Genomic DNA, 16485 nt, shown 5'->3' with positions numbered 1-16485 from the left:
AATTGAGTTCGAGACCTCAGGTCTCGAATTCAATGCATCTAAAAGCACACAACTTGTGCGACAAGGGTGTTTTTTTTTTCATTATTCACTCACAACTTCAACGACAAATATTAGTTGAGCTCAAATTTTCACAGGTTTGTTATTTTATGCATAATGTTGAGATACACCAAGTGATGAGACTGGTAATTAAAATTCCTTTGAAAATTAAAATGAATCCATAAATTGGCACCGTAAAATATGCGTGACGTCACACCACGCGCGGAGTGACTGTGCTATAATTTATTGCCCATGTATGGGGTAGCCTTGTACTTGCGCTTCGTGCACCTCGCAATTTCAACGAGCTTTATCCCCCAAAAAGTATTGTGAGTTTGACCATGGAGGAATTCCTCCATGGTTTGACCATAGAGAAACTGGTTGTTCATTGGCTCTAACCATGGAGGAAAACATAATTTTCCCTCCATGCTCCGATCATGGAGGTAGCTATCTCCATGCTCCGATGTAGCCGTCCGGCCCAAACCTTTGAACACTACCTCATGCCTAGACTTGATTCAAGTCCCATTCTCGTGTGAGAGATCCCTAAGCTATTACCTCAAAACAACCCCGTAGCATACAGTACAGTCCCGAGCACGCGGAGGTTTGGGAATGCAGAGCATCACAAAGCAGTAGTTTGCTAGGGATAGCACGGGATTGGGACTTGAGTCAAGTCTACCTCATGCCATGCTCAGCAGACCATGAAGGAATAAATCAGACGCACTCATCTGTGAAAGACGTGAACCGATGACGTATGGCCTACGTTACACAAACGTTCACACTAATTATTTTGTTAACACCATAACACAACGGGGTAGTGCTTGATAACCAATGCATCATCAAACTATCATGCATTTATCTTTGCGCAGAGACGATATCGTAACCAATGAGGTTTAACCGAGGTGCGATTATTGCTAGTTGAAAACTTATCCCAATACCCCGCAATGACGACGTGAAATACCGTCGGCTTATGCAATTTTTAAAAGTCTCTACGGAGACTAACTATGAAATAAAAAGTCAGGATTTTGTGTGAACAAAAAATATCAATGCGGGCTGGTCAAATGTGAGTTTACTAGTCATTTGATATTATTGAAACACTGCGTTTAGTCACTTACCTCAAATACTTATTTTAGACAAGACAACACCTTTTTCACCCACCAATTTATTATGTTAACTATTACAATCCAATAAAATATTTCAGGATTATTAAAAAATATGTTATTATTATAAACTGTATCCAAAATAATTACATGTACTGTTATTTACTTATATTAAATCTTCGGACAATGAAACATCTTGACATTGACAAAATTTAAAAGAATGTTACGCATAGAACTAATAATTTTCTCGTCAATTTTGTTCTGTGTAATGAATATTTATTGAAGTGCCTCACAATGCAGGTGGTGTTTTTCCCTTTTTTTGTTGCGATTGACAACAGTTTGTAAGGAAAATGTGGTTAAATGTTGTCATTTAGAAGTCAAAATAATTGTGTAACAACCCATGTTATGATAATGATACCCAATGGCGCCAATACAAAAACGGTGCAGAGGCCAAAAAGAGGTGGGGGTAAATGATGTCCGCGACCGGCTGCCCCCTCCCCTCCCCGAAACTTTAAAAACGTAGAGTTTTTATCAGACTATTATGCTAAACTACAAGCTTTATGTATTAGTAAATTTTATACTATTCATTATTCAATTTTTTTACATTTACATACAATGCATTTGCCTTGTGCCTCACGTCAGATTACAACGGCATACTTTATGTACAAGATCACTGAAAAGGGGCTTATTTAAAACTACTTGTTCCCGTTGACAATTCTCATAATTTATTGGCCAGAAGGTGCCTTCTAGAAAAGAAAAAAATTACGAACCCCTTGAACCTCTTAAATTTTACCTTGTTTCGTCGCTGAAATTGTGGTAGATGTTAAGTGTTAAAAAAGTGATAATACCACCTTTGCCGTAGACTTGATTCAATTCCCCTTTTCGTGTGAGAGGTCGCTTAAGCATATCACGCCAACTTACTATCAAACAAACCGTAGCATTCAGTACAGTATGAGCTCGCCGTCAAAATAGGTCCCGAGAGTGCGGAACGGGTTTTGGAATGCAGAGCATCACTAAACAGTAGTTTTTTTTGGCGGTGGAATTGGGACTTGAGACAAGTCTACCTTTGCCGGTGTGGCAGGATTCTCCCTGGGATTCTGTTCCATCATACGGAAAACTGTGTACAAACAATTTCTGAGCGCTCTTGTTAAATCAATCTCATTCAGCCCATCCCATAATGGGGGACATAATCTCAGGGGACAGATTTCCCTATGATGACGTCCGGCATGGGGCGTTTAAAAGCAGTGGACACTATTGGTAATTACTCAAAATAATTATTAGCATAAAACCTAACTTGGTAACACGTAATAGGGAGGGGTTGGTGGTATAAAACATTGTGAGAAACGGCTCCTTCTAAAGTGACGTATATTCGAGAAAGATTAATTTTCCACGAATTTTATTTCGAGACCTCAGATTTAGAACTTGATGTCTCGAAATTAAGCATCTGAAAGCCCCCATCTTTGCGTGACAAGGGTGTTTTTTCTTTCATTATTATATCGCAACTTCGATGACCGATTGAACTCAAATTTTAACAGGTTTGTTATTAATTTTAGGCATATGTTGAGATAAAGCAAGTGAGAAGACTAGTCTTTGACAATTACCAATAGTGTCCATTGTCTTTAACACAACGTTCACCACACATTTCACACACAGACGTCCCTTTTGATTTAAGTTGAACTACATTAAAAGTGAAAAAAGAAATGGTTACCAACTACATGTAAATGAACCATTTTCTCTAATCACGCCTGACCACGCAGACTTCAAAAGGAGGAGGGAAGTGAAAAATTCCCCGCTCTCCTTTTAATGGCGGAGATGATGAGCCGTCTGGTTTCCTGACGTCGAACTGATGCATGAAGTAGCTGAAGAAGACATAGAGTTCCATCTTAGCTAGATGTTCACCGATACAGCTTCGCCGACCTGCAGTTAATGGATAAATAAATCAATAATAAGTTAATATGTTATCTTGCTATTAGTGTATCTTTCTGGTAATGACTAAACCAAGTAACCCTCAACTAAAGTGACTAGCGCCTGATCATATGCTGTATCGGGTCGACAATGACACAATCGTGTTAGGACTGAAAACCTAAATCTACATGTAGTAACCATGGTGTAACATTCTGGTCGGGGATTCAAACCGGGGTCACCGAGGTTAATGCAATGAGAGACTTTCCAACGCTAGGTGGCAGCCGACTTACCGGGTAAATTTCCATTATTTACGTAGTTCAAAACATGCGCATAATTCTGAGAACAATGGCTTTACCCGGTAAGTCTGCTGCCACCTATTGTCACAGAAAGTTTCCTATTAGTTTTACAAAGAAACCACCGAGGTATTACCTAAAGAATCAGGTCTGGAGTGGAACACTCATTAGCTGTTTAAAGTTATATATTGCCTTTGAAATGCTGATGGATTCTGGTTGATTGTTGAACATAAATACCTTGGGAGTAGAGTTAAAATGCACATGACAACCGCCATCTTTGGATGGCAAATAATGTTTGCGTACGCGTTCGCTCGGCCCCAGCGGCCAGTCTACCCAGGACCGCTGGGATGGGATAATCGCTTGCACAGATTCTTGTTCAGGAAGTACGTCACGTATGCAGTGCATAGAAATATGGTGCAGTGTGAGTGTGATGCATGGTGGGACTGCGCATTATTAAACCAATGACAGTGCATGATACGTTTGCCCATCCCAGCCCAGCGCTGCACCGGACTATTAGCCAATGATCTTTGGCTTTCAGATGTCGATTAATCAACGATGGCGGCAGTGCAAAGAGTCTGTGAAAGGGGCGGTGAATTCACGCACATTCAAATGATGAACTGCCTCTTTTAAAAATCCTCGGCGAGAGCACCGAGTGTGTGACGTCATAATGCAAGGAGTCTAGACATTATGCTTACCTGTGCTGAATGGTATGAACTCTTCTGCCTTGATAGCATTTCCTTCCTCGTTCAGGAACCTCTCAGGTTTGAACTCATCGGGTTCAGGCCATAGCTTTGGATCATGGGAGACGGCCCAGAGGTTTGCCACCAAGATGGAGCCCTTCGGTACCACGAAGCCATTAATAACGGTGTCTGAGGCAGCTGCGTGCGGCACACCCACTGGAGTGACTGTGGTCAATCGCTGGACCTCCCAAATGACCGCCTGGGTGAAGTTCAGCTCGGGCTTGTCAGCAAGTCTCGGCAGCCTGTTGCGACCGACGACGTCGTCAATCTCTGCCTGGACCCGCTTCTGGATGTCCGGGTATGTCATCATGTAATACAGGCACCACTGGAGCGTACCGGACGTGGTACCAGACCCGGCTGCGAAGAGGTTCGCTATGGTACCCACCAGGTTGCGTTCGCTGAGATGACGCCTTGATGAGTGGCTTTTCGTCCCGTTGGTCACCGGTGCCTTTTCGCCATTAAGCTGACCCTTTTGAATCTCCATCAGGTACACATCTGTTAAGTCTCTCGGGTTGTTCTCATCGAATGATGCACGATGCGTATCGATCACGTTCCCGATGAACTTTGCAAACTCTTCGAAGTTCAGAATCACAGAGTCGACTCCCATGAACGGCATATAGCGAAGAGCGGGAAGGAAATTGAGGGCGCCACCCGCACCGAAGGAGGCAATGGTACGACCAAGAAGGTTGAGTAGGTCACTGAAGTCCTGGTCCGAATACTCATACCGCTTCCCGAAGACAACCGAGCAAATGACGTTTGAGACGGCACTGTCCATCATAGTATTCGGTTTGAATGGTTTCCCGTCAAAACTGAACATCTCTTTGAGGAGTTCCTCGGCCTCGGTGCCGATCTTCTCCTCGAAGCTGGACTTGCCGACCCCAAAACTCCTGAGGACGGTCAGACAGAAACGACGAAGCTCTGTCCAGGGTTCACCTGATGCCATGGCAACACCTATTAAAAAAAAGGATAATGTAGCATACGTCAGAATGAATGTTATCATCCAAGTTTTACATTAACAGGGCTATTATGTTCTCGCGATTTCATACTTTGACCTTCCTCCTGTGCACAGCTGTGGGCGCTATTTCAAACATTGTGAGAACAAAGCGATGTCCTCTGATTACACCATAAACAAACATTATTTTGTGTGTTGTGTGCATTTTAGGCGTTGTGTGCGTGTAACACGCTTTATCAATTACTCCGGTCCCAAAATGGCGGGTCTGACGTTGGTGCGAGAGATGATTGAGATTTTGGGAGCTCGGAGTGCCCTTGTGGGGTCTGGTGCACAATGGAACAATGGACATACAAGGGAATTCTTTGTTCAACTTTGGACCCATAACGGAATTATTTTAAAAGGGGAATAATAGAACAACAATAGCAGGACCCCACAAACCTGGGCCCAATTTCAAAGAGCTGCAGCTAAGCACAACAATTTGCGTAGCATAACATTTTTGGCCTTGATAAAAACTGGATTACCAACCATATATTTCACGTGATTTTTAGGTTAAGCAAACAACAGCTGCATACCAGTAACAAGCAATGTAACAAATGGAAATTTGGTTGGGTAATTCTGTTTTCATCAAGGCAAATTTTTTTCATGCGAAGCAAATTATTGTGCTTAGCAGCTCTATGAAATTGGGCTCTGATCCGTAAGGTTGTGTGTGCGAGAGGTCATTCCCCAAGTCGTTGCGTATACATTTATAATAATATCACTCCCGAAGTTTAGAATAGGCTTGTGTGAAGTGCACTTCGCAGCATGGAATGGGTCCAAAGTATAGAGCAACTAAAGTGGTCACGGTGGTCCAATGGTTAGACTGCATGACTTGCAATCGAAAGGCTGTGGGTTCCAATCCTACCAAGCTAACCGCTGATTTCCCAACGAATATAATAAACATTGAAAAAAAAAATTGTACCCATGCACCGATGTGTGTTAGCACTGTATACTTCAGTACTTTCCCGAGTTCTGTCAAATGATATCACACGCATTACTCGGGTGGGATTCGAACCCACGACCCTTGCAATTCTAGAGTACATGTCTTACCAACTAGACCACCGAGATTTTCCGGTAGAATAATATTATTGTCGTGTAGTTACTGAATCACAGTTTCTTGGTTTGTACAATTCATAATCATAGACATTAAAGGGAAGGTACACGTTTGGTTATTACTCAAAGCAAATATTAACTTAAAAACTGACTTGGTAACGAGCACTGGAGAGCTGTTGATAGTATAAAACATTATGGGAAACGACTCCCTCTGAAGTAACATAGTATTTGAGAAAGAGGTAATTTCTCACTAAAATAATAAAAGACTTCTAGCTAGAAGTCTTCTTGCTTTAATCTGAAAGCACACAAATTCCTCCAACAAGGGGGTGTTTTTTCTTTCAGCATTTTCTCGCAACTTCAATGACCAATTGAGCCCAAATTTTCACAGGCTTGTTATTTTATGGTTATGATGGGATACACCAAGTGAGAAGACTGGTCTTTGACAATTAACAAACGTGTACTTTCCCTTTAATATGTTTATATTAGAGATATTGGCTGTTGCGCAAGCTTTGGTTTTATATCCCATCTGTGGTAGTTTGCCGAGTTCCCCTCGAAGGGAAGAAGAAAAAGAAAAAGAAAAAAAAACAACAACAAACAAACAAACAAGTGTCAGCCACTCACCTTCGCTTTTGTATATTTCCGTCAATAACATTTCAGGCCTGTCGCTCAACTGCGGGTGCTGGAAAGCAGACCGGATGGATTTATAATCATTCAGAATGATCAGGGTCTTGTTGAACACCTCTAATCGGAACACCGTTCCGTACTTTTTGGCGTACCTGTGGAGGAGACGTTGCACGTAGACATCCCGACGTAACCCCCACAGTAGAGCCGGGGCAGATCCGATGATCGGCAAACCCCACGGACCAGGAGGAAGGTTCCGGGGTTTGCTGAACAACCAGAGAAAGACGAGCAGGATCCCTATGGTAATGATGATCGTACGGGTGTCCATCAGGAACCACAGGCTCTCGAGAATACCCATCATTCAAACTTTGCCTTGCAGACTTTTCGCTGATTATGATAACATGACAGGATTCTAAAACAGAGCTATGACTACGCAGTCTTTGGTTGGGTCAATATTATTGCAAGTTGTATCTGTCACTGTGTCGTCTACTTGAATGCACACCTACACAGTACGGACTGGCAGACTGCTACCTGCATTAGCCTTATACCTATTGTCCACATCACAATACTTTTTTGGGTGGAGATAAAGTTTGTTGACATTACAAGGTGCACGTATAGATTGACCCCCTGTGGCTTTGGAACAACTTTAGCACAGTCACTCTCCGCGTGACGTCACATATTTACTGTGCCGATTTATGGATTCATCGAGGGAATTCACCAAAATATGTATTAACAAATATGGGTTTTATAGTATTTATTCAAAGGGTGCTCAGTCATTTTTTTCTCTGAAGAAGCTACATTTTGAAGCACCCTTGTAGTTGTAGAGGATAACAAGGTGCTGTGTGGGCAATGCTGCCGGTCAAATCGGGAACTCCAGAGTGCGAACCCCTTCTCTTTTCGATAAGTGCACTGGGTTCTTTTACGTGCGTGTACACAACACACGGGTCCCACCAAGCTATAACCCCTGATTTCGAAGTGATTTGAAAGTATTGTTGCTACTGAATCACGATTGGTTTGTGCAATTAAATCAATAGTTATGTTTGTATGAGAGATAATGGCTGTTTACAACTTAGCATTGGAGCGAGTTTACCAAATTCCCTTGACGGAAAGATCATCTTCAAGACACTGGACACTGTTGGTATTGTCAAAGACCAGTCTTCTCACTTGGTGCATCCATGGAGGTAGGATCCTCCATGGATCCTCCACATTATGCATAAAACAACAAACCTTTGTAAATGTGAGCTCAATTGGTCATCGAAGTTGCGAGATAACTATGGAAAAAAACACCCTTGTCACACGAAGTTGTGTGCTTTCAGATGCTTGATTTCGAGACCTCAAGTTCTAAAACTGAGGTCTCGAAATCAAATTCGTGGAAAATTACTTCTTTCTCGAAAACTACTCCACTTCAGAGGGAGCCGTTTCTCACAATGTTTTATACTACATACATCTCCCCATTACTCGTTACCAAGTAAGGTTTTATGCTAATAAATATTTGGAGTAATTACCAATAGTGTCCATTGCCTTTAACAAACAACCCAACAAACACAATCTTCCTCAAGTACAAAATTTCCTGTCACCTCGAAATTATTTGGAAAGCATCTTACTGTAAGCTGTTTGTTTTATTGGCTTTTGTGAACAGTTCGTTTGTGCTGGTTTGTTTGGTAGCAACAGGTGATGGTATATAAATCATTTTAATCATAATCAATATCAATCTCCGCTTAAACATAATAATCCATGGGTTACGCAAATGAAAGAGTAAATTTAGTTATTGTCGGCGCTTTCAAGGTTGTTTGCCTCTAATGCATATTAAACAAAATCACAAAAGGTCCCCCAAATCGACTGCCATTGTTTTTAATCAGCTTCATATTTTCCACAGCACAGTGCTATTCTGATGAAACCTATAACTCTTTTATTGTTTTGGTCAACCATGAAATTACCAATATTATGGGTTATCAAATTGCAATTACCAAAACAGAGTAACAATTTTCACCCAAATCCTTCAGGTCATTTTGGTTGGTAAGCAATTTTCAAGACTTAAACATTCTACTTTTTCGTTATTATATAGTCTACCTGTAACCCCAAAACAATTCTATTTTATACTACAAGGCCGGATAAGAGGCAGATAATATCCTCCCATGCTCCCGTACTATTAAAGGAACATTACAGAATTGGTTTTTGCTAACAAAACAGTTGCTGGCAGTGTCAGCACTTTATGTAATCCACCATATTACATACACTGACAAACCTGAAGAAGTTTTAGATCGATCGGCCATCTGGCTGGGTCACGAGAGAATAGTGAAAAACCGATTACAAAATATAATCCATTGCATCGATGCCAACATGAAAATTAAAGTCACCTGGAAGTGGTATTTAAAAAAAAAAAAAGCTGTTGTCACTAATATATGTGTTTTGATGAGTGGAATGTGAATAAACACTTAACTAAGGTTTTAAAAAATCAGTTCTTATGTTATTTACAAATTTAAGAGTAGACCCCGACCCGAGAGGGCGCTGTTCGTGACGTCAATCGAGGCAGACTTTGCCTGTAATGCGTAGAGTAAACACAATTGCAAAGTTTATGTACGAACCAAGTCGTGAGTTTGTTCGTTTCAATTTTTTTTTTCTTTTTCTGGCAATGCCGACCAGGTGTATTGCTGCTGAATGCAGAAAAACTTTTTGAAATGTACCAACTCACGACTTGGACGTACATGTACTTTGCACGTGTGTTTACTATACGCATTGCAGGCAAAGTCTGCCTTGATTTACGTCACAAAAGGGGTAGGCGGAGTCAGCCCCCCAAACAACTTTATACATTTTTAAAACAATAAATCGTGACAAACAATTACTAAAAAAATTGTTTTATTGTTCGTGAGCATATACTCTTATGTTTGAATGAAAAACAATTCTATTTCCAGGTGACTTTAATAAAAAGTTTACTGAGCGATAAACTCCAAACGCGAAGTTATAGATTATTTATTTCTCACCAAATAGGACATTTCAGACAGAAACATTTCAAGGGATGTTTTCAACTATCATCATCATTAGACCGTTGAAGTTTGATGTAAATATGTGATCTTCGCGATTTTTGTTTCCTACCAATTCTGTAACATTCCTATAATACTCTTTAATCCGTTTATACACCACTGACAATAATGTAGATTTTTTACCGAAAATGACACAGCTCTGAACAACCGTCCAAAGAGGTGCCCTATGTTTGAATGTCAATGTTTTCAATCACGTTTGATGACACGAATCTCAAACGGCATTGGTTCGTACGTCAACCCTCCCACACCCTTCATGGAAAGAGGTGGCGAGTTGTCTGGTTTCCTGACTTCGAACTGATGCATGCAATAGCTGAAGAAGATGTATAACTCCATCTTAGCCAGGAACTCTCCGATGCAGCTGCGGCGCCCTTCAAGAGAACACAAACAAAAAAAAGAACAAAAAAGTAGATAATCGGTGGCGGGAAAAATAATTTTTTCTTTTAAATAATGATCAGTTAATTTACTCAAGGCCACGTACAAGCCCCATCTTTTTACCGCAACCATAAAAATAGAAGCCGGTGAACGCTGTGTGTGTCATTGTGCATTCGGTTTCGTTGTGAGACCGTTTTTATGGACGCGCGTACGCCATTTGTTTACCTGTGTGTTGCAATAACCTCAACACATTTTTAGGAACCAAGTACACTGTAGCAAGAGCAAATTCGGGTTGGGATCGACTAGACTAGCTAGCAACCATACAGCGCAGACAGATTGATATAGAACCACGCACTGGAGCATGCATGGTCAACTATGGTCAGTTCGTCGAGAGCTACGTCTTGATCAAGTCAAGTCGCTCACCTGCCTGAACTAGCCCAAGCTGTACGCCATGTTGTAGATCAGCACGGGAATCGATCATCTGGGGTTCATGGTAAATAGACTTGATTTCAAGTCTGAGACCATGGTAAACTCTCTGCATCGGCCACGCAAAACACTCCTCACAAGCGCCTTAACTCGCAAATCATAATGATGGAGGTCATCCACAAGAGGGCGCCATTTCAGGTAATAGTGTAGTGGGCTACAGGTAGACAAATAAACCATGATCCTAAGGCATGGAAGAACTGTAAGCCAGGTTTAAAAACTTACTTACCAGTGCTGAAGGGTATCAACTCTTCCGGCTTGACTGCTTTGCCTTCGCAGTCCAAAAATCTCTCAGGTTTGAACTGCCCAGGCTCAGGCCAGAGTTTTGGGTCTCGAAACACCGCCCAGAGGTTTGCTACAAGCAGTGCGTCTTTTGGTATATCCATACCGTTCAGTTGGGTATCGGCACCAGCAGCATGGGAAACGCCGAGAGGAGCGACGGAGCCTAGGCGCTGGATCTCCCAAATAACCGCCTGAGTGTAGTTGAGGTTCGGTTTGTCGGCGAGTCTCGGCAGCCGGTTGCGACCGACCACGGTGTCAATCTCGGCCTGGACTCGTTTCTGGACCTCCGGGTAGACCATCATGTAAAGAAGGCCCCATTGAAGGGTTGCTGACGTTGTGACCGATCCAGCTATTAGAAGGTTCCCTATGGTCCCAACAAGATTGCCTTCGCTGAGGTGGCTACGAGCTGTCAGAGGGCTTCCAACATCGGTCCCATCGCTCCCGTAGTTCTGCTGTATTTCCTTTAGGTACACATCCGTGAAATCTCGCATGTTCTCGGCGTCCAAAGTCGCACGATGTGCGTCGATTCGTTTCGTTACGAACTGAACAACCTTGTCATAATTTCCCAAGACCTTATCCATTCCGGAGTACGGTAAATGGCGCAGCCCGGGGAAGAAGTTCAGCGCACCACCGGCACCGAGCTGCCTGACAATGCTTAGGAGACCGTCGACCAGCTCGCGAATCTCGCGGTCAGCGTAGTCGTAGCGTTGGCCGAAGACAACGGCGCAGATCACGTTGAGGACGGCGTTAATGAGCTGAGGCTTTGGATTGAACGGTCTCTCCTTATAGCTTGCCATCTCCGTCAGTAGGGCCTGGCCCTCTACGGCGATTTGCTCCTCGAAGCTTGATTTACCGACCCCCAGACTCCGGAGAACAGTCAGGCAGAAAGTACGGAGTTGTACCCATGGTTCACCAGACGCCATAACCACTCCTTTAAAAAAAAAAAAGATAATAAAAACGTCGGTGTAAAAGTTGTGTGGTACTCGCTGCTAAATAAAACATAGAATTCGAACTACCTCTAGCTACCGGGCAATCTTAAATGTTTTATTGGTAAGACGCTGCTCTAAAATTACAAAGGTCGTGGGTTCGACTCCCATTCGAGAAACATGCCCGTAAAATGTTTTCAAAGAAGTTGGCAAAGTACTGAGTATACAGCGCCAATACACATATGTGGTAAGGGTAAAAACCAAAATTAATATTCTCTATTCCCGATGCAAATTAATTTAACATCTATTAAAAAGATGAGTTGTCGTTGTACAGCTGAGTTTCATCAGCCTTGCAATGGTCGTTTTGGCCTTGCTAAAAATAATGTTGAATGATTGTGGGTGAGAGAATAAAAGAACAAAATTATTCGAATTCCACCCGAGTAATAATGCCTGTGATTTGTTGTACGCATAACGGTATAAAGTGAGTACTTTGGGTAAAAACAAAAAATGAACAGTCGCTATCCCCGATGCAAACTTAACATCTATATATTATCTTTATCTGTATATATCTTTATATAATGATTAATTAATTAACAAAACTATACAGTTATTGTTTGAATGACTTTTTTTTTTTGAATTTGCAATGAACTGGTGGAACTTTCCCATAAAAAAAATAACTAGACATAACATTTTTGTTAATTACAAAAATACGGTGTTCGGTTGGGCGTTACGTGATGACGTAGTTCAAAAACATTGAACCATAAAGATGACTTTTTCTACAACGTGTCGTTAATTTTTATAGTTAAACTTGTGTCACAGTTTTCAACGACTCCTTTTTTTCTTCACAAATGCAATATTTTTGTAAGAGATTGGCTTTAGGTTTTAATTTGCAATTTATGGAAACCCTTTTAAAATTTAGCTACCTCTGCACGGGATGATGTACACAGATTTGATAATCAACAACACCCTATTTTGTTGGACAAACGAGAGCTCTGTTGGGATTCCCCCCAAAACGTTCTCGCCATATGATTTGTACACATTTTAACATTATTTTATTGTTATTTAATACCTGATGACGACATTATGACGTAGTTAGGCCTGTGTTGTCTTAAAAACACTAAGGTTCAACTATCTGTTGAGTTTCAAGGTTCAAATCGATCTCAATCTTGAGTTATGCCGTAGATCAGCTCAAAAGTTGTTTTTTTTTATAAAAAAAACACGAAGTCGAACTTATTCGTTGAGATACAGCGAAAAGCAAATGTCATTTTTCAACATTAAAAACCTTGTCATGACCTAATCAATGACGTCAGCATGCCACAAATAAATTATGCCTAATACACTACACGTGTGCGCCACACGTGTTACGCACAACCAATGGGGAAATTTCGTAGTTCTTTATACATGAAATTATGAATTTTCAAACTCGATTTTGAACCAGAAGACGAGATCAAAATGGGATCACGTCTGCAAGGTGTTTACGGAGTTTTTAACGAACTTTCCGATGATGTGTCGATTGTAACAACCCATCATGTAGATCAAAAGTTATGATTTTTTGAAATAATAAACTTTGAAAATTCATAACTCAAGAATTGATGACGTCATCGTGACGTAACTCAAACGGTTTCTTCTCCTAATAAATATCTAACTATGTGTAAAGTTAGAAGTTCATACAGGTTTGGAAAGTGTGCTTTTGTTAGAGGGCAAGGGACGGAGATGTATTTTGAAGAAAAATATACAATTGCAAACTTTGACCTTCCGGTACGAACGGAAGGAGGGGTCATACGATTTTGACGTTAACTTTTCAAATGTAGTCCCAGTCTTGGTCCATCAGAGGCGTAATTATGAATATCATAACTGTAAAATTCGAAGACATATAGCGAAAAGCAAATGGTCACTTTTTGAACCTAAAAACCTTGTAATTCGACACCTGATGACGTCATCATGACGAAACTAAAACGGTTTCATCTACTAATGAATATCTAACTATGTGTAAAGTTTCAAGTTTTTGTGAGCTTAGCAAGTATGTCTTTTAAACCAGACCTTTGCCAGACTTGTATGCTGTGGTGATGGTTAAGCATCAAAGGATGTATATTTCAACCTAAAAGGCAATAAACAACGCCCTTTCAAATCATTTCACAGTCACATCTGGTTTAAACAGGTCAAAAGGTCAACGAAAGTTCACCAACATATCCATTTCTGTAAAGTACGTAACGCCCTTTCATATGATGTATAGATTGTCAAAATAGCTTATGTAGTTTAGGTTATATGAACTTAGGAAATATTGACGACTGTAGAAAAGACTGTAAGGGGCATGTATGTTTTAACCACCTTGAACGAAGACTATTCTTCATGAAGCTTTTTCGCGCTCTATGGATGATCACTGGAGCGTGACTCTGCTGCACCGCTAATACACTACACGTTGTGTGTATGCCTACGTGCAATGTTTATGCACATACCAATGGGGATTTACGTTGTTCTTTAGACGTGAATTTTGAAATTTTCAACCTCTCTTTTGAGCCGGAAGACAACATCAAAATGGGGTCATGTCTGTAGGCGTTTACGGAGTTTTCAATGACGATTCCGATGATGTTTCGTTTGTAAGAATCCCTCATGTAGATCAAAAGTTATGATTTTTTGAATTAATAAACTTTGAATAATCATAACTCAAGTTATGATGACGTCATCATGACGTAACTCACACGGTTTCTTCTCCTTAGAAATCGCTAACTATGTGTGAAGTTTCAAGAAGAAGAAGAAGAAGTATGAAGAAAAAGAAAAAAAAAACGAACAAAAATAAGAGCTGTTCCGGGCTGTTGGCCCGAACACCTAAAAAAAAACTGAACAAAAATAAGAGGTGTTCCGGGCTGTTGGCCCGAACACCTAAAAAAAAACCGAACAAAAATAAGAGGTGTTCCGGGCTGTTGGCCCGAACACCTAATAAAAAAAACGAACAAAAATAAGAGGTGTTCCGGGCTGTTGGCCCGAACACCTAAAAAGAAAAAACAAAACGAACAAAAATAAGAGGTGTTCCGGGCTGTTGGCCCGAACACCTAACAAAACGCTTAGATTGAAGTTCCAACTTACCATCACTTTTTAATGCTTCAGTTAGCAGCATGTGAGGTCTATCGTTGAGTCTTGGATTCTGAAAAGCAGCCTTGATAGACGGGAAGTCATTCAGCACCACGACGGTCGTGGTGAACATTCTGACTCTGAACACGGGTCCGTACTTCTTAGCATACTCGTCGAAGATCTGATGGGGCTGAACGCCGCGACGCACGGCCAGGACGATGGCTGGGATAGAGCCGAGGATGGGAAATCCACATGGTCCAGGTGGGAGGTTTCGGGGCTTGTACCTCAGCCACATAAGGAAAAGCATAACAAGGATGCCAAGTATTAAAGTGCGTATGTCCAAAAACCACAGTAAATAAACCATTTTGTAATCTAGGCTCGTGACTATGGATCGATTTACTCAGCAGGTAACGATGCTCTCTGAGGTACGAGTGTTCCTTCGACTGCGAGTAAGTAAAGTGTCACCTAAGTGCAGAGTTCTTTTTGGGTGAAAAATTTAGGGCGTAATAACGCCGTGTAGGGCGTAATAACGCCATACTGAAAAAGTGTTTAGTTGTTGTCGGAGATCAGCCACCGTAAAGTGTAAGCTAAAGTGCAGAGTTCTTTTTGGGTGAAAAATTCCCTTGTTCATTTACCCTTTTGAATAGTCAAATGTCGCTGCTGCTCTGTTGGGATGAAAGCGTCTCTTATTATTAATATAAGAAAACGCACGAAGTGGCTTTTTCTAAACATACAGTGTTTATCATGCAAAATATGAGCACGCGGATACCCTACTTTGAAAATATTAATGTGCTTTTTTGGTCAGATTCACTAGTTCAATGTCATCAAGTCTGGATTTGAAGTACTTAAAGTCGGTTGTCTCTGTCATGTCAGCTGCATGGGAAGGTTCCCTTGAAGATAACCCACAAAATTGTGTTTTTACACAGAAAACTGCACGCACTTGGCCACTGTACTACCACGCTCGGCACATTTTGAACTCCGCATAGGGAAACACACGTGGTGCATGCTGTTGGCTGACATTGAAGTAGTTCTGCAACGTTGAACAAACTCATTACAATGTGCTATTTTGGTCCTGCCCAACGGACAGAGGAGGTTGAACTGGATGTGCACACAACACGATTCAGTCATGCACCATATTTTTTTATACCATTATTGATGTATCACTCTAAATGGGAAAGATTATAACTAAAATACAATATCCAAAGGATTGTAATTAGGGTCCAACCCATTTTTAGATTTAAAAATAAATCTTTTAAATTGGAAAGTTAATTGCCGGGGATTTATTTTTAAATCTAAAAATGAATCGGTCCATGATTACAATCCTTTGGATTACTTTTAAATCCCTCCCATTTTAATGTTGAACTTTTCTCACTAACCACAGAGTGAAGTCACTTCTTTTAGGGATGTTGGCATGATCAATTGTGCCAGTGGGGAGGTTGATTGTTTTTTTTCATTTCTTTCATTCTTTCTACCCCCCCCACCCCAACCTCCCCTGCCACCAGTACGCCCATACAAATATGATTAGTCAACAGTATACCGATAGAGGGCGCAACATGGCCTAGTTCCAGGAGGGACATTAATC

General features: G+C 41.1%; 2 protein-coding genes and 1 non-coding gene across 3 annotated transcripts; 1 reads left to right on the top strand and 2 right to left on the bottom strand.

The window, feature by feature from the left end:
- Positions 1-523: 523 nt before the first annotated feature.
- LOC139951648 (cytochrome P450 2J4-like) lies at positions 524-7232 on the bottom strand. Its single transcript, XM_071950623.1, has 3 exons — positions 6731-7232; positions 4024-5019; positions 524-3047 (listed from the first exon to the last, which is right to left on the bottom strand). The coding sequence occupies exons 1-3, from the start codon at positions 7089-7091 to the stop codon at positions 2866-2868; spliced, it is 1539 nt and encodes a 512-aa protein (XP_071806724.1). The 5' UTR covers positions 7092-7232; the 3' UTR covers positions 524-2865.
- On the top strand, positions 888-1028 carry LOC139951898 (U4 spliceosomal RNA). The gene has a single exon (XR_011787859.1). It is a non-coding gene; the product is annotated as a U4 spliceosomal RNA (small nuclear RNA).
- Positions 7233-9487: 2255 nt separating the features above from the next.
- LOC139951452 (cytochrome P450 2J4-like) lies at positions 9488-15335 on the bottom strand. Its single transcript, XM_071950359.1, has 3 exons — positions 14919-15335; positions 10856-11839; positions 9488-10139 (listed from the first exon to the last, which is right to left on the bottom strand). The coding sequence occupies exons 1-3, from the start codon at positions 15265-15267 to the stop codon at positions 9958-9960; spliced, it is 1515 nt and encodes a 504-aa protein (XP_071806460.1). The 5' UTR covers positions 15268-15335; the 3' UTR covers positions 9488-9957.
- Positions 15336-16485: the final 1150 nt, after the last annotated feature.

Source organism: Asterias amurensis, chromosome 19 (assembly GCF_032118995.1).
Source record: "Asterias amurensis chromosome 19, ASM3211899v1".
NCBI lineage: Eukaryota > Metazoa > Echinodermata > Asteroidea > Forcipulatida > Asteriidae > Asterias > Asterias amurensis.
The sequence above is the reverse complement of the archived record's forward strand: the minus strand, read 5'-3'. Positions and strand labels throughout refer to the sequence as shown.

What these genes read in the sequence shown, in the direction of transcription:
- LOC139951648 (XM_071950623.1), bottom strand. Translation starts at nt 7,091, where the DNA reads ATGATGGGTATTCTCGAGAGCCTGTGGTTCCTGATGGACACCCGTACG. An exon ending in GGAAATATACAAAAGCGAAG is followed by an intron (nt 5,020 to 6,730) that starts GTGAGTGGCTGA and finishes TTTTTTTAATAG; the next exon opens with GTGTTGCCATGGCATCAGGT. An exon ending in GTTCATACCATTCAGCACAG is followed by an intron (nt 3,048 to 4,023) that starts GTAAGCATAATG and finishes CATTAACTGCAG; the next exon opens with GTCGGCGAAGCTGTATCGGT.
- LOC139951452 (XM_071950359.1), bottom strand. Translation starts at nt 15,267, where the DNA reads ATGGTTTATTTACTGTGGTTTTTGGACATACGCACTTTAATACTTGGC. An exon ending in TGAAGCATTAAAAAGTGATG is followed by an intron (nt 11,840 to 14,918) that starts GTAAGTTGGAAC and finishes TTTTTTTTAAAG; the next exon opens with GAGTGGTTATGGCGTCTGGT. An exon ending in GTTGATACCCTTCAGCACTG is followed by an intron (nt 10,140 to 10,855) that starts GTAAGTAAGTTT and finishes GTTCTCTTGAAG; the next exon opens with GGCGCCGCAGCTGCATCGGA.